Raw genomic sequence first — 22150 nt, forward strand, 5'->3', positions numbered from 1 at the left:
AAATTTGGAATTTTTTAGATTGGAATCACCTTTTCAAAATCAAAAAACCTATATATCCTTAGTTAGTCAAAGAATTTTATGCAAACATGACTTATCATGAAGGAAGTGTGCATTCTTATGTTAAGGACAAAGACATTATCTTGAATAATGAAACTATCAGTGATTCCTTGAAGTACACTAATGTTGGGCGGTGTGCTTATACATCTGTGAAGTGGGATGAAGGTGTTGGTATCTCTTACCATGATGCTCTGGCTCACATTTGTGAACATGTTTCTTTAATTGATGGCATCACACCCACTCACAAAGCCCTAGGATATGAACGTGCTCAGTTGCATCGTATTGTCAACCACATCTTAATTCCTCAAAGCGGTTCATATCAAAGGGTTTCTTACACAGACACACTTGTTTTGTATGCCATAATCACTAAAACAGAAATCTCTTTTGCCTATTTGATGGCTAGATACATGTTTGATTCTGTTAGAAGTGTGAAAGATAAAGCACTACCTTATGGCATGTTTTTAACTTGCATATTTGAGACTTTTGGTGTTGACCTGTCAAATGAGGATTATGAAAACAGACATTCATACCAAAAAGGGGGTGGTTCAGTGAAACAGCAAAAAGGACCAACTCGATCTGAGAGAGTGGTTTTAGATGATGATGATGATGAAGAGTTCATTCCAGATGATTTTCATCCTCCTTCCACCGAGGGTACTTCCATTTTCATTGGGAAGAAATCAACTCTGCTGAATGTGGTCAAGGATGTCGCTCAAGAGTTTGTTTCTTAATCAAATCACATGATTGCCATGAGCAAAGAACAAAGGAAGCTAGCTAGCAAGCATGAGAACTTCCTGAAGAAATCAAGGGATAGGGTGGTTGTGCTCATGACCTTCATTGATAACCTTCAAAATGATGAAGACATTGCCACTTATGTTGAAGATGCTTCGGAGGAAAATGGTTCTGATGCCTAGGATTTGTCTCATAAAAACTACTACTACTGCTATCCTTTTGTCTCATGGACTCTGTTTTATTTTGCTACTGTTTGGCCTACTTTTGTTATCTTGGATGACTGTAATAACTCTAAATACTGCTGTACTTTTGGTAGTTTGGTTGGTTCTTTGAACTGTGATCTAACTCTTTTCTACAGGATACAAGGCACTGTTTTTGTTGCTAATACTTATTTTTCTACCCTTGATGACAAAAGGGAGAGTAATAGGTGCAATAGCTGAAATGCTGAATGCTAAATTGACTGATGTTGCTTTTGTTTACTGTTTTTTGTGGATTTTGTTTGACTGCTGCATATTTTAATAATCTTGATTTGCAAATATTTGCAAATATTGTGAACTGTTGTGAATGAGGTAGGAAACTTACTTTATGATATGTTGCTATCTTGACCCTGACCCTGATGTGTTAAAGTTCTATTTTGGTCATTAAAACTATCACTGTTTGCTGCATTTTTGGTTAATATATAGCATCTGTTTGGTCCCATATAAGCATATGTAAACAGGAACAAAGAGGAAAGCATAAATCCAGGGAGAGCTAATTCAGAAAAGGAAAGGGGGAGCAACATAAAAGCAAATGATAACAATCAAAGGGAGTTTCTAAACCTTACTCAAATTTATTTCTTTTTTATTATTGCTTAAATTATGTTTGTCATCAAGAGGGAGATTGTTGAGTTAAGAAATTAACTAAATTAATTAAGTGATGACAAACATTATTTTTGGCAAAATAAATAATTATTGTTGATTAATTAATTAATGAGTATATGTTGCTAATTATTTATTATTATGTTGCAGGCCTTAATTAAGTTTAGCAGCCCAAATGAAATGGAAAATAAAACAAGAGGTGGTAGGCTGAAAGCAAAATTGAGAGCCCAAGGAAAAGTAAAGAAAGAAGCCAAAGAAATCAAAAACGGGCCAAGCATATCACTACCTGATCCAAGCCCGATCAGATTTCAGAAAAGTGATTCCCTCCATCTTGCTCCAACCAAAGCAACGTTCCCCTCTCTTGTGTCTAAATCAAATCAGAGTTTCAGAAAAGTAAGAAAGAGAAAGAGAAACCTTCTTCCATAAGCTTATCACCAAAGAAGCAAGAAAGAGAAAGATTAAATTTGAAAGGCAGATATCAAATCACCCAGTTCAAACCCAATCAAGCTTAGGTTAAAGGTAACCCATTTCCTCTTGAATGCATCAAATCTTCATTTCTTCTTCCCAACACTCTGCTCTATCCGAAATGGGATACAAGGGAAAGAGGATTTTTGTTCTTCTCTGTTGTGTATCTACGGTCTTAAACAAGACTTGGGGACCAAGTTAGTTTTCAAGGGCTCAGATCAAGTTGACCATTGGAAGATTTCTATGGTTGCTATTTTATGGCTTTCGGCCAAGATGAGGAAGTCAGAAGGAGAGTTTCTACTCTGAGGATTAAGGAGAAAAGGTAAATCTGTGGGTTGGTGAAGCTCAAGGCTCAAGGTGTTGACCTTGGAAGAAGAACCCAGCAATATGCAAGGAGATAAAAGAAGCTTGATGTTCATTCAGATGGTAAGGAGAGAAAACCAGAGAGTGAGAACAGTGTTCTGTGAAGAAGTTCCTCTACTTGGATAATGTTTTCTTTCAAAGAAGCATTCGGCCAATACTGAAGAACTGCATCTGAGGTTTGCGAATCTGGTTTTGCACATAGCAAAGAGGCTGCTGATGAAGTCAATCTCCTTCATGTTTTATTGATTGTAATGTACTTTTCTAAGTTTATCTTTCTATAATTTCTTGAGAGAAAAGGCATTATGAGAAAGCTCAAGAAAAAGCCATGAGTGGAAAAAGGGTGAGAGATACACTGGAGAGAAAAGTCTAGAGTTATTTTCTGATTTCTTTAGGTTGATTAAGTGTCTTGTATCTTGCACATGTAAGGTATCCCTTTCTTAGTTGGGTTAGCTTTAAGAGAAATAGTTAGGTATTAGCATAGCCAATGTCAAGTTAGGTTAGAACTTGAGTGTGAAAGGATTGGGTAAATCCTGTGAAATTGGTGTATGTAATACTGTTAATTATAGTGAAATTCTTCCATAGTTGTGGAGGAGACTGGATGTAGGTTGCATAGCACAAGGCAACCGAACCAGGATACATGCTGGTGTTAGCTTTTCTCTTCTCTACTGAGTTCTGTTTTCTGATATTCATGAGACAAAAATAAATTGTCTCATAAATTTTCGCTACTGAGTTCAAACAGAACCTGAATTGAAAGTTTGTTTAAAAGGGTAATAACTGCAATTGAAAAGAAGGCATAGATTCAACCCCCTTTTCTAATCCTACCACAACCTTCAACGTGTTATAAAGGCCAACGTGATTAAAGTTATCTGTTTTAACTCATTACTTTCAAAGTTTAGTTTTTCTATAACTATTCTTTTAGTTAACAAAGAACTATTTACTTCAGTTGTTAAGATAGTCTTTTAAAGTTTTATCACAAGATCGTAAAATTTTATCTAAATCAAATAAGCACAACTGTTTAATTTCATTATCTTACATGGTTAATTTTATACATGATACATAATAATGTTAAAATTTAATCAACTTAAAATAATCAATAATTAAAAAATATATACTATCATAGCTAATAAAACTCATTCTTCGATTCTTTCTATTTAATATTATTTTTTATTGGCATAAAATATCATTGAGTCCATGTCAATAGCTATTCTATACATATTTTTATCTTGAGATATTGTTAAAAAGTAGTCGAATGACAAACAACCTCTTGACATATGATATTAATGACATCAATAAATTTTCTATCCTCTTGTATCGATAGAATAGTGAGACATGCAGTTATATGAAGCATTATTCTTGTTGTCTTTATGTCTTGAAAATTCATATATTTTCTTTAAATATTTAAAAAAGGTCGATGGTAATAAAATCTTTAGCATTAAAAAAAAATTCGTTAAAATTTTATTTTTAATACATTTATGAGGTCATTATATATTCATATAAAATATTTTCCTAATAAAGTGGACAATAATAATAGAATTTTATAGTGCATATAACACTAAATTATAGTAGCTAAAAATTATTAGAAAATTTTTTATATTGCAAGAAAATATTAATAAAAATAGATTTGATATTAAAATAAAAAATAAATAATAAATAAAAATCTAAATTTTAAAATTAAAATATTTAACATCAAAGAAGAAAATGAAAAAAAAATGGTAAATAACAACTTAAATATTAATGTGATAATAAATTGAATTAAATAAGATATATTTAAATTAATTAAATTAAATACTTAATATAATAGATTAATTATAATTATTTGATTCAATAAAATAAGTTAAATAAATAAAAAATATCTTATAAATATATATGCAAAAATTATAATACTTTTAAAAATAATTAATCAAAATACAAAAGATGAAAATTAATAAAAATAAAAATTAATTTATTTATTTATTTCAGTCAAAATAAATATAATTGATTAGTTAAATTAATATAGTCAAATAAAATATTAAATAATTTGATATTTATCTCAATCAAATTAAATAAATGATCAATTATAAAACTTTTAAAATCCATTAATCAAAATACATAAGATGAAAGATTCATTCGAATTAAAACAAAATTAATTTATTTATTCAAGTCAAATTAAATAACTAATATAATTGATTATTTATACTTAATATGATCAAATAAAATATTAAATAACTTTATATTTATTTTAATTTAATTGATTAATACATTTAACTAAATAAAATAAAATAAATATGAAAATACTTTTAAAAATATGCTACATCAGTTATGCTATTAATTGAAAAAATTCGATTTTAATAATATATTTCAGTCAAACTAACTAATTAATATAATTGATTAGTTATAATTAATATGGTCAAACAAAATATAAAATAATTTGATATTCATCTTAACTAAATCAAATAAATGAATAATTATAACATTTTTAAAAATTATTAATCAAAATATATAAGATAAAAAATTAATAAAAATTAAAATAAAATTAATTTATTTATTTTACTCAAATTAAATAATTAATATAATTAATTAATTGTAATTAATATGATCAAATAAAATATTAAATAATTTGATATTTATTTCAATCAAATTAAATAAATAAATAAATAAATAATATATTTAAATGAATAAAAGAAATTATTTTCAAGAATATATCAGTTAGCTGTGCTATTTATTAATAAAGAATTTTGTATTTAATAATATATAATAGATGGATTAGATAAATAGACATATAAGGACAAATAGCTAGGATTGTAAAATTTTCTTTGATGTTAGTGATACAAAAAAGAAAGGTCTTAAAAGAGTTTTGGTTACAATAATGCTAATTCTACCACAATTAGGAAGTTGGAAACAACCAATAATTACACTACTACTCTTGTATATTAAACACACTACTAGAACAAAAAAAAAAAAAAAAACTTAATAGTATATTTTTACTTTCCTAATATTTGGTATATACAATGGCAGTAGTTGTTGGTTGCTTTCAACTTTTAGTTGTAGGATCACCATTATCCTTTTTAGTTATGTGATCTCTGTGGAATGTACAACAAGAGTGTGCGATGGGTGTAATGTAACACTTTTGTACATAGTGTTGTTACATGTTATCTTTTGTTAAATTTTAATGCATGTGACATATACTTTAATTTTAGTTTGAAGTCTTATTTTTATTATTAAATTAAGATGGGTGTCAACAAATAAAAAGTATACAAGTAATGCAACATAACTCAACTTAATTACAATAATGTGTGGACTACATCATAAGTTGGGAATTTTGGATGTCTTTTTCAAGAGTCTTCCATAAACAGTAGCTATAGTCACCTTTTTTATTTTTGACTTTTGATTTTTTTTTTTTTTACTTTTTTTTTCACAAAATTTGGATCGAAATTGATAAAAGGGACCATCTCATCACGAGATTCGTATCTTTTTGAATGTGGTGATGATAATAGTTAGTGACTAACTGAGTGCAGAACTTTAATTTCTATAAGTTGTTATATATAGCATAATTACCAAAGAGAACCACTAATTAAATTGATCATTTTATTGAGTTATTGGATTATTGATTTAATTAGTGAATTATAGGTTGAACTAATTAATTTTATTATAATTAAATAATTATATAAAATTTTATTTTATTTTTTGTTTTATATTAAATTAATGATTATTTTTAAATTTTAATAATTTATCAATTAATTTATATTTATTATAGTATTTAAGTATATATAAGTAGAAATAAAAAACAAAAGTCATAATTATGAAAATAGAAATATATAATAATTTAAAAGGTTTATTTTTTCTTTTAACTTTATAAATATAATTTAATTTTATTTATTTAATATATTTAATAAAAAATATCATGGATGGAAAATTATAACTTTGTCTAATTTGACCGAATTAATTTATCTAATTTTATCGAATTTGATTAAATTTGATCGGATTAATTATTTAATTGATGACTAAATGATTGACTTTTTGGTTCAATTAATCGAATGAAACCGAATTTGATAACTATGATATATAAACTCAGACACAAAAGACGATTTTTTATTAATTAATTTAGTAAGAAATTAGAAGTAACTGGAGATTAAATAATAGGAAGAGTTTTAAATATATCAGGAACACCTCCAATTATTTTAACCGTTAATCTAAATTATAAAAAATATATATAATATATATTAATTGAAATCAGCGGTTAAAATAACTGGAATACTAGTGTTTCCGGTACATTTGAAAGTTTTCCTAAATAATAAACCAAATGAATATCTTGATAAAACCTATATAGCTAACTTCTGCCTTTAAAGAAAATAAGAAAAGAAAAATTGTTTCTGACACTATCATTGATCATTTTCTTTCCAAATTAAAGATGTATCTGACAACACAAGGTTGAAAATAGAAAAAGAAATATGCATGAAAGCTCCTGTAGCTAAACAATGTGTGTTAAAATTATTTTCAACCTCACAATAGAATAAATTATCTCACCAAATATTTAAGGACTATATCAATAATTTAGATTTTTTTGGCACAGGTGGGTGATTGGGAAAAAGTTCTTTTTGTATTTTTTATTTTTTATTCACAATATTTAAAAATTATATTAAATTTTATCTTACAAAATTATCATTTTTTCATCATCTTATTTGTAATGTCTAGAAATCACATATAAAATTTAAAATTAATACTTTTAAATATTTCTGAAATGCTTCTGTGATGAATTTATTTCTCTCAAATTTAAACTGATAAAAAAAAGTATATAAATAATTATATTTCTATAATACTTCCAAATATGCTTCCATTAATATGAAAATGTTTCTCTATTAAATGAGATAATTAGACATTTTCCACCCATATAGACTTCCCATACTACTAGTCAATTTTTTTCAGGTAAATATATTTGCTAGAATTATTTAGCCGGATGTATGGATATATAAGTTATACATATATACTAATAACTTAAATATAATGAATATAATGACCAGAAAACACAAATTAATGTTACTTCACATGTCCATATTTTGATCTGATGATTTTTATCATACACTCATAGAATATATTTAATTATTTATTATATTTTACATAATTCTCAAAATCATACATTAAAATAAATAATTATATATATGTAACTATAAAATATATATTAAATATGTTTAATTTCAATATGAGAAAAGAATAATACGAAATTTTTCTTTTGAATGACCAATGAAATTATCAGAAGAATTGTGTGATCTCCAGCTTGGCACCAAATGGCTTATCCAGTGCTTTTTGCTCACTTGTGGCAATAACAAAGCCAATGATATCCATGTAATAATGGAAGACAAGAATTAGTTGTACATGCAAACCCTTTAATCTTTATCACTGCATTTGTCATTGTCAACAAAATTTAATGTTGAATTGCTCTTTACCTATTTGCTTAATTTCAGCGACAATATTGATGGGATCAGATAGAAGACTTTACAATATAGGTATGTGATCCTCTAGGACAATCTCTATACTTCATATTAACCATTCAAAGTGTATTCTTTTCATATTTATATTAAATCCTCATCCCGCTTATGTATTCAACTCCAACACGCTTTTTTGTTCATAAGCACAAGTATGTTATGATATGATGATACTATTAGTTCTGTTTTTCGATTTTTTAGGTATCTGTGGTTGATATAGTAGTCACTAATTATTTTGATATTTAAATATTAAATTAAGAATTTCCATGGAATTAATTCTTTTTTAAATTTAAACTGATATAAAACATCACATTAAATTGTTTGCTATTCTTCAATCTTTTAATGCATAATAAACATTTAACTGGTTAAACTTTATTTTTACCAAAGAAAAACAGAGAATTAGTTGATGTCTTCACTCCAAAAGATTAGTTGCCAGATAATGTTACATCCAACCAGTTAGAAATTCAGAAAAAAAAAAGTATCGAATCATGATAAATTTATATCAATTATATAATATGTTAATAACTATTGTCCACCATAATCTTTTTTCGTGGGTATTTGTTGGCCAAGTTGGTAGAGGATATTAAAAAAAAAAATGAGCGAGTGTTATTATAAAATTTAAAAGCAAACTGGATATATTATTATGGCGGATAGATGAATTGATTGTTGCAAACGCACTTTAATTAACTTATTTGGTTTATTATTTTAAAAGAACTATTTTTTTTAAAAATTAATTGATGCTTTTCATGCCTCAAAGACGGTTAATTTATTGTTTAAGCTTTTTAAGAATGTTGTCTTAATTATTTGTCGGTTTTAAAAATATTGTTGACGAATAATGCTATAGATTATGTTACTGGTGAAAGGTTGTTGGAAGCAAGTTTCCTAAGTTTTAATAATTTTTTTGTACTGTACATTATATTAATATGATATTACAAGATATTAGACAATTGAAGGAAGTAAGTGAGACTAGTTCACATGTTTTAAAGATTATGAAATACATATATAATTATTGTCATCCATTGTATTTGATAAGTAAGATTACAGGTGGATGAAAAATACTTCATCTAACTCCAACTTATTTTACTATGAATTTCATAATTTTACAGAGTATTTTAGCTCAAAAAATACATTGAGAGCTATAATAACTTTTAAAGAATAGACAATCTCAGCTTACTCTAAAAAAGCTAACGTTAAAAAGTTTGTGAATTAAATTTTAGATTCTGAATTTTGGAGTCAATTTATTGATATTGTCAAGCTTACTAAACCACTTGTTTGTATGCTACATATTATAAATAGTGAAGATAAAACTGCAATAAAATTTGTTTATCAAGCTATTTATAAGGCTAAAAAAGAAATAGTGAAGAGGTTTCAAAGAAAAAAGAAGATCGTGAAACTTTATTGAGGATTTTGGATATTTGTTGGGATTCATAATTTTGCAAAAATCTTCATGCTGTAGGCTATTGGTTAAATTCTGCTTTTCGATTCAATGCTGATGAGTTTAAAAAACATAAGCAAAGGATTTCGGGCCTACTAAATATCATTGAGAAATGTACTTATAATGATCTAGATTTGAACTCTAAGATGAGAATATATAAGAATGTTGAAGAAGATTCACTACAACAAATCCTTAAGATAACGACGGTTATTTTGCGGCGGTTTTGTAAATGTGCCGCGAAAAGACAAATTGCGGCACATATAGCGGCGGTTAAAGGTTGGGCTGCAATCATGACGACATTTAGCGGCAGTTTTGCTAAAACCGCCGCTATATTGCTGTAAGGTTAACATTTCGCGGCGGTTTTCTTCAAACCGCCGCTATATTGCCGGTCAGGTTTGTATTTCGTGGCTTCTTTTCGAAAACCGCCGCGATATGTCCGCCGGTGACTTCTTGTTAGGCATTTTGCGGCGGTTACTTTTAAACCGCCGCAAAATGCGTATTACCACATATTGCAATGTTTTCTTTAGTAATAATCATTTGGGTATAATCTAGTTAAGTAAATACTACTATCTTAAACTATATATGTTTAAATCATTGTTACTTAAACTTGTAACACTTTTTCTACATTCGTTTTACATAAATAAAAATTTCACAAGTTAAATAAGTCATATATGTTAACTCATGTGAACAAATTTACCAATAAGATTTTTTTGTTTACTTTATTGGCATTTAAATTTGCATTCAAATGTGGATGTAAAAGAAGAAAATAAAATCATATTCTGAACTAATTAAAAATCAAACATTTTTTAAAAATAATAATTATATATATCTTCTATAAAATATTAAAAATAATAATTAAAAATATTTTCTACAAGTCATTAAAAATTCAAAACGTTATAATTTTACAAAAATTATAATTTTAAATTATAATTTTTTTTATTTTAATGATTTGTTGGACATTTATTAAAATAAAAAATTTAAATTTTTTTTAAATAACAATCTTAGCTTGTATTCTTAGATATAAGAATTCATAATAACTAAATTTAAAATAAAATAATGTTTTATCAAAATTAAATACTAAATAGAATAAAAATATTTTTTATATGAAAACCAAACAATTATCTACATATTATTATGGTTAATAGATTCAATAATGCTAACTGACCAACAAAATATAATATTTTTGACAAATATTTTACTAATTTTAAATATTAAAGACTAAATTCTAAATCTTAATAAATATTTTTAGAAAATATTTTATTTTTAATAATTTATAAAAAATATTTATAATTATTGTTTTTTTTTATTTATGATTGAATATACTCTTTATTGAATTTATTATGGATATTATTAGATGTACTCTTTATTGTACTCTTTATATATGCTTGGATCATATATAAATAGACGTAAATTAATTCGATCTACTATGGTCCAAAATTAATTCGAAGCAGACTCATTCGAATTACTAGGGACGACTTAGCGTGCATAATTCGAATCACCCTGATTCGAACTACCATAAGACTACATGCAAGCATAATTCAAATTGGACAAATTCCAATTACAAGCATTACTACTAATTTGAATAGGACTAATTCAAAGTAGTGTTTGTTTGTCTAATTCAAATGAGACTGATTCGAATTACATAAGAATATGCTTTTGGGAGATCCTGGTAATATTTTTCAATTTGGTAGAATTATGTAATTTAGTCCTCCATTTGATTTAATTGTGAATTTTACCCAATATATAAGGTGCCTATAATAACAATGATCAGATATATAAAGTATACAACAAAAATCTGTGTGGCAATTAAATGTGTTCATATGATATATATAATTATTAGCGCTATAAACATCGAAGAGACATTTGGCTTGGTGGTAACATGACATTGTTAAAGCTTTTCTTTCCTCCAGGTTCCAAGTTCTAGCCCTACCTTCTTCGTTTGTGGAAGGCTTTACAAAGTTGATATTCTACAGTGATCCACACGTTGTGGGTCTAATGGTGGAAGCGCGGGTTTAACAATTGAGTCAGTTGGACCACCGGACGGTCCGGTTCGATTCTAATAACTATGAACGGAAATACTAAAATTTGGCGGCGGTTTAGAACCGCCGCAAACAAATGTTGTTTTCGTTTATTAGTTATTTAGCGGCGGTTGCAAACCGCCGCAAAATTAATAGATGTTTAGCGGCGGTTATTCCAGCAGTTGACTAAAACCGCCGCTATCCGTTTTGCCGCGCCTTATCTTCTGGCGTTTCATAAAACCGCCGCGAAATGTTTCGCGGCGGTTCAAAACCGCCGCTAAACGGCTCCAGGAACCGCCGCTAAATGGCGTTTTTGTTGTAGTGATTTTAGAAAATAATCTGCAATACATGAATGAAGTACAGTAATGTCAGGTAAATATTCTATTAAGTTTTATCTTTCTTTATTTATTTAAAAATTAAGAAATATTCTATTAAGTAATGCTAGGTAAATATTTTGATTGTAATGCATTGTTTATTTTTATTTTAAGATTAATGGTGGGAATTTTATGGAATTGAAGCACCAAATTTGTAAAAATTAACTATTTGTGTTTTAAGTCAAACTTATAATTTTTTGGGTTATGAGCGAAATTGAAATATTTTTAAATACATCCACACAAAGAAAAGAAATCGGTTAGAACATCAAAAGTTTAATGATCTTATTTTCGTTCATCATAACTTAAGGCTACAACAAAGAAATTTTTTTAATTATTTCCCTAATACTTTGATATGTATAACACTTCTAAAAAATATCGCTCATTAATTTTACTCTTTAATTAATTTAGTAATTAGATAAATTAATAACATAGGAACCAAATGAGAAAGAAAAGCTATGATCCAATTTGTCTCGATGTATTTGATGGCCACTCAAATTGGATATTAGAAGATTCACCACTATTTTTAACTAATATGTCCATTCAATCAACTTTAGATGATTTTAGTATGTTTTTCAACTGTTTAAATATTTTAATTGTTAGTTGCTATTATGAATTATTTTTTATATTGATTTGTAAAAAATACACAAATATAGATCAATTAAATTTGGAAGATGATCAAGATAATGACGGACCGAGTAATAATTATGTGAAAGATATAGATGCAAATCAAAATGAGAAAAATACTGGTCAAATTCTAAATTTGTCCTATGAAAATATAGATGCTAACTTTAAAATTATTTTTTGGATTTGATTTATTGATTGTGTTATTTATTTTGTATTATTGAATAATTTATTATTTTTTTTACATTATTAGTTAAGTTTAAGAATTGATATATGATTATTATTAATATATTTGTGAAGATATGTATTTTAATTTTATTTTTATAATTTTGTTCAATTATGATCGAATTAGTAAATTAGTGATTCAAATGTTGAATCAATGACCTGATGATCCAGTGGTATGACCGAATTAATTACCGATTTAATTCGTGAAGATCACAACGTTATTTTATGTTTTTATTGTTTTGGTAATTACAATTTTGTTTTATGTTGATACTATACCAAAATATTATTTCTCTTGATTTAATCTTTTTGGGCTGTAGTTATTATTTTGTTTTTGGGCTAGATTTTGGGAATAGTCTACTTTTTTTTCGCTTCCTAATGGATGTCTTGGGCCTCCATTACAACCTAACTCCAATATTGGGCCCCATTTGAAATAACGACTTATCTAACCTGGCCCAAATAATGAATCGGCTTATCTATGAGCCTATGACAGAAAAACTAGTATTCACTGTCCAAAAAAAAAAAAAAACCTTCAAAACGCAGTAGCAAAAGAAGCGTTGAGTTTATTGGAAGCTAGTTGTAGTTCATAGAATCCATGGCTGCATCTACCAGTACTTGGTCGAAACCATGGCTCCTTTCAGCGTGGCAATTGCTATTCATGTTGCTGTTTCCGTCAGTTTTCTCAACCTTCGCCGTCGCTTATAGACCTGGCGACATCGTTCCCATGAGCCGCATGGGTCAATACCACTCCGTTCGTTCCCATTTTCATTTTCATTCTTCTACTTCTTCTTCCGAACGACGCCGTTTGGTTACTCTCTTTTCTTTTTTCTGGTGATTGCAGTCTAGAACGGTTTGGCACGATCTCATTGGCCGCCACTGCCCCATCTTCGCCGTCAATCGCGAGGTCTGCTTCTTCTTCCCAATTAGACAATAATTAGGGCTCTATGAAAGCTTTTAAACCTGATTAGTCAATTGATTTTATTAGTTTATGTATTTGGATATTTGGATTCGGTTTGTAGGTTTTGATGCCTATACCCAAGCCAACGGGTTATACAGGAGCTGATCCTTATAAAATGTAAGTATTTTCGGTTATTATTATTATTATTATTATTATTTTAAATTTTAGTTAGGGATTGTTTGAAGACAGTAGTAGCTGATTGGAATACGTTGTTTTTCTTATCCTAATTAGGGATCTTGTGGTTTTCTGTTTTGTAATAATAATAAAGAATTAAAAAAAAAAAAAAACTGAGATTGTATGATTGAGGAGACGTTGGAATTTTATTGATGTAAGAATTGAGGTGATGTGTAGTAGTAGTGAGCAATGTGTCAGTAAGTGGACTTAAAAACTTTGTGAAGAGGTGATTCTGATTTTTTTTTTTTAATCTGCTAGATCATTTCAAGTTGGAAGAGAAAAGTTCTTAATCCCATGGCTTCTGGTTGTAAATCGGAAAAGTACGGAGGTCCCGATGATCGAAGTAGAGCTGGTAATGTGTTTAAGATAGTTCTGACAGGAACTTATTGAGTTTATCTAATTATTCTAGTCATCAAGTGGATCATATGAGTTCATGGATGCCAAACAACAAAGACTTGTTATAAAGCATATGTTTTCTAACTAGGAAATGAATTTACTGGAATATTTTGAGTCATGCAGAGGTATTCAGGTAACGATTTCCATGGTGTCACTGCAAAAGTTGTGGACATGCCTCATCACTGTACGTAGTTCCTCTCTACTTATACTATTTGTAAATGAAAAGTATTACTCTTAGGTATGTGCCTTCCATGGTTCGTCCTATGTGTTGGAAGTGTCATGGAATGGCCTTGAAAACTTTTTCAAGTCTTAAAAACTTTTCACTTCGATGTTTCTAAGGTTTATTTAAAACTGCCAACAGATAGACATTTTTGGTGATAATTTTCTCTCATGTTTTCATTGAAGGTTGTTAATTTTTTTATATATGAATAAAATTCGGCGCACTATTTTGCATGATCACTCCACTTCTACATTTTCCCAAGCTTGTACAATTTCAATTGCGATTTGGAATATTTCTGTATACAAGGGAAAAAGAAAGATAAAAGAAGCTAATATGCTATTACCTATATGTATTTAAGTCAAAGATTGCTGTACATGATTAAATAAAGTTTTGTTATGCTCATAGCTTTTGTTATGACTTTTCAGATGTTGAAATTCATCCTGAGATTCGGAAACAATTCTGGGATTCGCAGCATTGGCCAAAGCATATACTTGTGAGATATACATGGTTGGTATTATTTGATTTGCGGCTAGATATATTCATACTCTGTATATTTTGCCACTCCAAGCTCAAAAAAGTTAGTATTGTTGCACATATCACATTGTAACATAATATCAAGTAATTATTCTTTCAGAATTTCATTAGTTTGTATGAGAAATATGCCATTCTTTCATCATTTTTGTGAAAACAAATTATTAGAGATGCATTATGGATTATTTCAGGAAGGAGCATTCAGATATAGATGTAGCTTCTGGATTTTACGTTCTGTTTGGTTCAGGTAAATAAAATGTTATTTTTTGCTATTTTGTTTTGTAAATTGTAAGTAATATCTTATTAAACACAGAACTACTCTTAGTAAGGATCGTCAACTTATTTCTGTGACCAATCCATTGAAAATTGAGTTAGTATCTCGGTACCTCACAAATATCCCTGGCTGAGAATTTGACATAGGATTGCAAGAATAACCCTCTCTCACACACAAACACACAGAGCTGAGGACTGAAATTAATTGAAATACCTTCTACAAAAATACCAAAAAAAAAAAAAGAAAAAAGAAAACGGAATGTCCTGTTTCCAAGTTTTGCTGATAACTTTGTCAAGTTAGTTTCACCAAGTACATTTTTGCTGCCACTTCCATGGATGTTTCAGGGCTCATGTTATCTTTCATCCTCTCAATCTATATATTGCAATCATCACGGGAAAAATTGGAAAGGTACGTGATCCTTGGTTTGAAATAAGTGAAAAACTTTTCTCATGTGTTTATTTTGTATTTTCTGCTTTAATATTTTCTCATTGAATCCCAGATTTGTAAGGGAGACTGTTGTAGAAAGCAACATGCCTGGTGAGGTGATAGCCAAAGTTGAATGATGGACGAGTGAGTTCCCTTTTTATCGTTAATATAAGGATGTACATTGTAATATTTTGTTAATCTCAGGTGTGGGAAAGCATGTACAAGAACAAATTTAAATGTAGGATATAATAGTGAGGTGACTGCTCAATTTGATCCATTTCTTGAGATATTTATCACATTTTTCACTGGTCGAAATTTTTTTAAATATTCACCGGAGTGGTAACCTTTAGTACAGTAGCATGATTCCATTTCCCAAAGACCCAAACTCCAAGCACAACAACTATTAAGAACATATAAAATGAAATAAATAAATAAAATAAGAACCAAAACCACTGCCCAATAGAAACCATATAAATGGAAAGAAAATATATATGGCATGTATGCATAGTTGCATACCATCATTGGCCAATGCCCTTATTCCCCCAACAAGCAAAGATCACCACCCCTGCATCTTTAAAGCTTTATTTGTGTTGTGCCACATTCACCATACCATCTCATAAATTATCGCAAAAGAGTTGATGAAATTCTGCATGGGCGCCATCTGAAAACATGAAAACGTCAATAAACTATAACTCAACTCAAATGGTATAGTTTCTCTCTAGTTGCTATAACGTGTGTTAAGTGTGTGAGGAGTTTGTGAGTGTATTATGTGATACCTATAGATTGGAGTTGTCTAAATGGAGTCATCCTCATGCAGCTTACAAATGTTCATTCTAAATTTTGTTAGGAACTAATTTTAAATGTTTACTTATAAGAAAATGAATACAAATCTAGGTGACATAGCAATAACTCCTCATTTCATAGATGTTGCAGCCCGAAACAAACACACAACAAGTGAACCCTAAAATTTAAGATAAAAAAAATATCAAAACTTTTACATAAAAATAAAATTATGCTATTTTTCGAAAGTCATTTTGGTTACATTTCTGTCCTTTTATTATATATAAAGCTTGGTAAAACAACGAAAAAACAGTGAACATAAATCGTGGTTATAAAATAATGATTTATACCCAAACAACGAAAGAGTGAACCGTGATTTTGTATTACGATTTAGGAGGAGATATAAATTACAGTTGTGTTCCACAATTTATTATAAGAAGAAATTACCTGAAAATCGTGGCAGAGAGTATGTTTGTATTAGGAGATTTGTTATATTATACTTATTTGTATTAAGATACATATTATTTAGATATTGGTACTCCTAAAACTTGATTATTAGTTTTATAAATTCTAAAAGTAGTTTTAAAATAAGATATTAATGCTGAAAATAATAGACTATTAAGATATTGGTATTTCACAAATTATTCTGAAAATGAGGTTATTAGGATTAAAAATAATTTTATAATTATACGAAAGAAAATAAAATTAATTTATATTTTTTCTATTGATACATTAACTATTATTTTTAAAATAACAAGAAATTATGTCCATTAATAAAAATAACCGTTATATGAAAAACTAATTCAAGATCAATAATAAAGTCTGAATATCTTCTTAAAAAAACTATTAAAATATCAGTTGAAAAAGATTTAGAAGTTGAAGCAGCCCCTATAAAGATAACAACGCGAAACATAAAAAAAAGAGATTAAAAAATTGCATCAACAACTAAACTTTATCAATACTATGTTAGATATAATGAAAAACTAATTAAGAAGAATGGAAAATATAGAAAAAACAATTAAAATAGAAAAACCAATATATAAATTACAAAGTTTAGATAATATCAATTTAAAATCAAAAGTAAAAGCAAAAGTGGATGAATTAAAAGAAAAATCTAAAAGTATTAGTTTGAAAAAATGACGATTAATACATTAAAAGCAGAAGAAGGATTAAAAATAAATAAAATAACTCATAAAATAAATTATTCTAAAACTAGAAATTATTATTCCAGACCATCACTAGTAGATGTAAGTCTAGAAGAAAGAACATAATTAATACCAAATAATTTTTCTGGATCAGATTTAGGAGAATGAAACATAGATGGATTAAATGAATAAGCAATTCTATATCAAATGTGTAGTATGAAAATGGTAGCAACTGCTTATAAAATGAGAAAAGTCTCAGATAAAGATGCCACAATTATGTTAATCCAAAGGTTTATAGGCCAATTAAAAGGATGGAGGGATAACTTTCTCAGTATCCAAGAAAAAGAATTAATTATTAACAGCGTTAAACAAGAAGATCAATCATAAGATGTTACATCCACATTAACATATACAATCATTAGAAATTTTGTGGGAGACCTAAGTACTTTTAAGGATAGGATAGCAATCCAATTAATGAATTTAAGATATCTAACCATGTCTGATTATAGATAATATAAAGATGTTTTCATGGCAAAAGTAATGATTAGAGATGATGCCTCTGCATCTTTCTGAAAAGAAAGATTCATAATAGCTTTACAAAAATTACAAACACGGTTTGGAACAAAAATTGCTTATAATTTATTAACCTTTGGACAATTACATAACATAATAAACCAAGTGGGGTTGATCTAGTGGTTAGCTCACTAGTGCGCTTAAGCAAGTGTCGGGAGTTCGAATCCTGCCTTGTGCAAGCAGCAACCCATTGGCCAACGACAAACCCATGGGGGCAGAAACATGCCCCAGCCCCAGCCTCCACATTTAGTCCATGTCCTTGTCCCGTTTTTGCAACGGGTATCGAGGACCCCATATTCGCCGGGGACCGTGAACTCCACAATATTTGCGGATTTTTAAAAAATTGAAACAAAAATTGAAAAAAAAGAAAAAAATATATCAAGCATCATGTTCATAGTTTCCACAGACATTGACAACAAAAAAATATTAACAACATATTCATAGTCTCCAAAAGATATTAACAATAACAAATATTTAATATCAAACATATCCATAAAACAACCAAAGTACCAAACATATCCAAAATCTACAAAGCATAATTTATCATACTAGAATTTTCAAGCCTTTTTTCACGATATAATGGTAGTGATGGTAGATTCCGATTTGTTTGAATCCTAATCAAAATGAAGAATACAATTAAAAGTTAAAATCGTAAAATAAATCAAGAATAAGTCAATAATATGAAAAAATAGTATTGTATATAATTTAGTAGTTTCCTTACATCAACATTTGTTTTAATGCTATTAATTGTATAGCACTCAAACACTATGTTAGCTGTGGTTCCAAGCTCATTCGAAAGCTAATCTTGGTTACACATTAAAGCCTGAGAAGCTGAGCGTTTAACCGTTTGAGGAGAGGAGAGGAGAGAAATCTGAGGAGAGGCTCTGAAGCTAACATATATGAGATAATGAAAATGAGAACCCTAGCCATCAATGAAAATTCAAAAGCTTCAGAGCCTCTCCTCATATTTTTCTCCTCTCCTATCCTCTCCTCAAACGGTCAAACGCTAAGCAAAAAACCAGTCTTTTCATATATATATTAGGGCATTTTAGTCTTTTCAAATAAATGGATGTTAAACCAGTCTTCACGGGGTGGGAATCTCTACCCCCTACCCCGTTTATCATACGGGGCCTCATCCCCCGTCCCCCATTCCCAAGCCCCATACCCCCCTCCTGGCGGATAAATCCCCGCAGGTAGCCGCTCTGCCAGGTTTTTTTGCCATCCCTATGTGGAATTAGTTATAAATTTATAAAATTAGAATGTTAAATCTATTTTTCTGCATCATTATGAAAAGTGCAGCAACTTTAAATGATTATAACTATTTCCACAATGATCAGAATTACGTGGGACAAAGTTTAGGGTGAACCTCGGATGTCTAGAGTTAGATCGGAGAATTGTGGGCTAGTTCGTTAATTGTGTGAATTATGATAAATTTTTGAAGTATGGTTGTTAAAACTTTTTGCTGTAGAATTTTGAGCGGGACAACAATTTTTTTGCCTCGCCACGATTGCTACAAATTGAATTTTGAGGTCAAACTAATTTTGTTTGAAAGTTTGATGAATCTAGTTTATTTTTTTGAAAAGTATTGTCTGAAGCAGAGAAAATAGTTTTTCAGCACTTATGTCAGCAACTTCTAGTACTCAACTCCTAGAACTGAACACCTATTGCGTTTCAACCAAATATAAATGAAAGCTTGGTATATCTAGTGTGTTCAGTCCAAATTTTAGGGTGATCTAAGTTTTAACGAGTAAATTATGCTACTTGAAAGAAGTTGTATTCGTTAGTTTTTAAAATAGAATTGTGCAAAAAAAAGAACTAATTTCTAAGTTACATAACTCTTTTATTAGGAATGATATTGACCTGGAACTAATTGTAAAAGAAACTTAAACGAGTCTAGTTGAACCATGTTAATTTTGAGAGTTATTAGATTTAAACTAAAATTTATTAGGATTAGAAAATTATTTTATAATTATACGAAAGAAAATAGAATTAATTTATATTTCTTCTATTGATACATTAACTATTATTCTTAAAATAACAAGAAATTATGTCCATTAACAAAAATAACTATTATATAAAAAGCTAATTCAAGGTCAATAATAGAGTCTGAATATCCTTCTAAAGAAACTATTAAAATACCAGTTGAAAAAGATTTAGAAGTTGAAGCTGCCCCTATAAAGATAACAACGCGAAACATAAAAAAAAGAGATATTAAAAAATTGCATCAACAACTAAACTTTATCAATACTATGTTAGATATAATGAAAAACTAATTAAGAAGAATGGAAAATATGGAAAAAATAATTAAGATAAAAAAAACCAATATATAAATTACAATGTTTAGATAATATCAATTTAAAATCAAAAGTGGAAGCAAAAGTAGATGAAGATGAATTAAAAGAAAAACTTAGAAGTATTAGTTTGAAAAAGTGACGATTAATACATTAAAAGCAAAAGAAGGATAAGAAATAAATAAAATAACTCATAAAATAAATTACTCTAAAACTATAAATTATTCGAGACTATCACCAGTAGATGTAAGTCTAGAAGAAAGAACATAATTAATACAAAATAATTTTTCTGGATCAGATTTAGTAGAATGAAACATAAATGGATTAAGTGAATAAGCAATTCTATATCAAATGTGTAGTATGAAAATGGTAGCAACTGCTTATAAAATGAGAAAAATCTCAGATAAAGACGCCACAATTATGTTAATCCAAAGATTTACAGGCCAATTAAAAGGATGGAGAGATAACTTTCTCAATATCCAAAAAAAAAAATTAATTATTAACAGCATTAAACAAGAAGATCAATCATAAGATGTTACATCCACATTAATATATACAATCATTAGAAATTTTGTGGGAGACCCAAGTACTTTTAAGGATAGGATAGCAACCCAATTAATAAATTTAAGATATCTAACCATGTCTGATTATAGATGGTATAAAGATGTTTTCATGGCAAAAGTAATGATTAGAGATGATGCCTCTGCATTTTTTTGGAAAGAAAGATTCATAATAGCTTTACAAAAATTACAAACACAATTTGGAACACAAATTGCTTATAATTCATTAACCTTTGGACAATTATATAACATAATAAACCAAGTTGGGTTGGTCTAGTGGTTAGCTCACTAGTCCGCTTAAGCAAGTGTCGGGGGTTCGAATCCTGCCTTGTGCAAGTAGCAACCCATTGGCCAGTGGCAAACCCTTAAATGGAACTTAGTACCGCAACGGATTAGTCCTTGACTTGTCGGGCTAAGGGATACCGTGGAAAACTAAAAAAGGTATAGAAATATGTACAGATACTAAAATACCATAAAAAAAACTATTATTGAAAAAGGGGAATTAGGAACATTCTATTACCAATATGAAATAATCTCTGAAATGGCACCAAACAGTCAAAATAAAATTATTAAAAAAAAGAAAATTTTACGAAAGACAAAATAAATATAATACAGAAAGAACTCATTACTATGAGAAAAAACTATATAAAATATCTCATAAAAGTCCTAAAGGAAAAACTAAGTCTTTTAATAAGAGAAAACAAGTAACATCTTAGAAACATAAAAAACAAGGTCATTATACTAATAAATGTACAACAGAATGAAAGATAAATAAAATAAAAAATAAGGAAGTTAAACAATTGTTGACAGCTTTATTAATTAATTTAGAATAAGAGGAAGAATCATTTTATGAAAGCTCCTCTAAATTTGAGAATTACTTCATACATCAATTAGACTTTATGTCATCAGATGAAAAAACTTCAAAAGTAAAGAGCAAAAATGATTAGCAAAATAATTATTTAGGAATAGGATTGTGTAATTGCAAAAAGTGTGAAAAAAAATGTAAATGTTCTAACAAAAGAACAAACTTCTACCTTAATAAATATATTGACAAATTAGAAGATACACTTCTAAGATATGATAAATTAGCTAACAGAATTAATTAAGAAAGAAAAAAAAAGATGAAATAAAACCAACATAAATAAAAAAAAGTTATAACCGTTTTAAAAACCCACAAGAGAAGGTCTCCCTTAACTCACTTCGAGAAAAAATAAGAATTTTA

General features: G+C 28.5%; 1 protein-coding gene across 1 annotated transcript; it reads left to right on the forward strand.

Moving 5' to 3' along the window:
• The first annotated feature begins 13116 nt into the window (after positions 1-13116).
• Positions 13117-15870, forward strand: LOC130976210 (uncharacterized). The gene is made up of 9 exons (XM_057901001.1): positions 13117-13351; positions 13442-13504; positions 13620-13675; positions 13991-14084; positions 14252-14312; positions 14774-14855; positions 15071-15126; positions 15498-15561; positions 15653-15870. Exons 1-9 carry the CDS (start codon positions 13196-13198, stop codon positions 15714-15716), a joined length of 696 nt encoding a protein of 231 aa, XP_057756984.1. The 5' UTR covers positions 13117-13195; the 3' UTR covers positions 15717-15870.
• Positions 15871-22150: the final 6280 nt, after the last annotated feature.

The sequence above is a fragment of the Arachis stenosperma genome, chromosome 4 (genome assembly GCF_014773155.1).
Source record: "Arachis stenosperma cultivar V10309 chromosome 4, arast.V10309.gnm1.PFL2, whole genome shotgun sequence".
NCBI classification, from domain to species: domain Eukaryota; kingdom Viridiplantae; phylum Streptophyta; class Magnoliopsida; order Fabales; family Fabaceae; genus Arachis; species Arachis stenosperma.

What these genes read in the sequence shown, in the direction of transcription:
- LOC130976210 (XM_057901001.1), top strand. Translation starts at nt 13,196, where the DNA reads ATGGCTGCATCTACCAGTACTTGGTCGAAACCATGGCTCCTTTCAGCG. An exon ending in TGTGGACATGCCTCATCACT is followed by an intron (nt 14,313 to 14,773) that starts GTACGTAGTTCC and finishes ATGACTTTTCAG; the next exon opens with ATGTTGAAATTCATCCTGAG. An exon ending in TTACGTTCTGTTTGGTTCAG is followed by an intron (nt 15,127 to 15,497) that starts GTAAATAAAATG and finishes TGGATGTTTCAG; the next exon opens with GGCTCATGTTATCTTTCATC.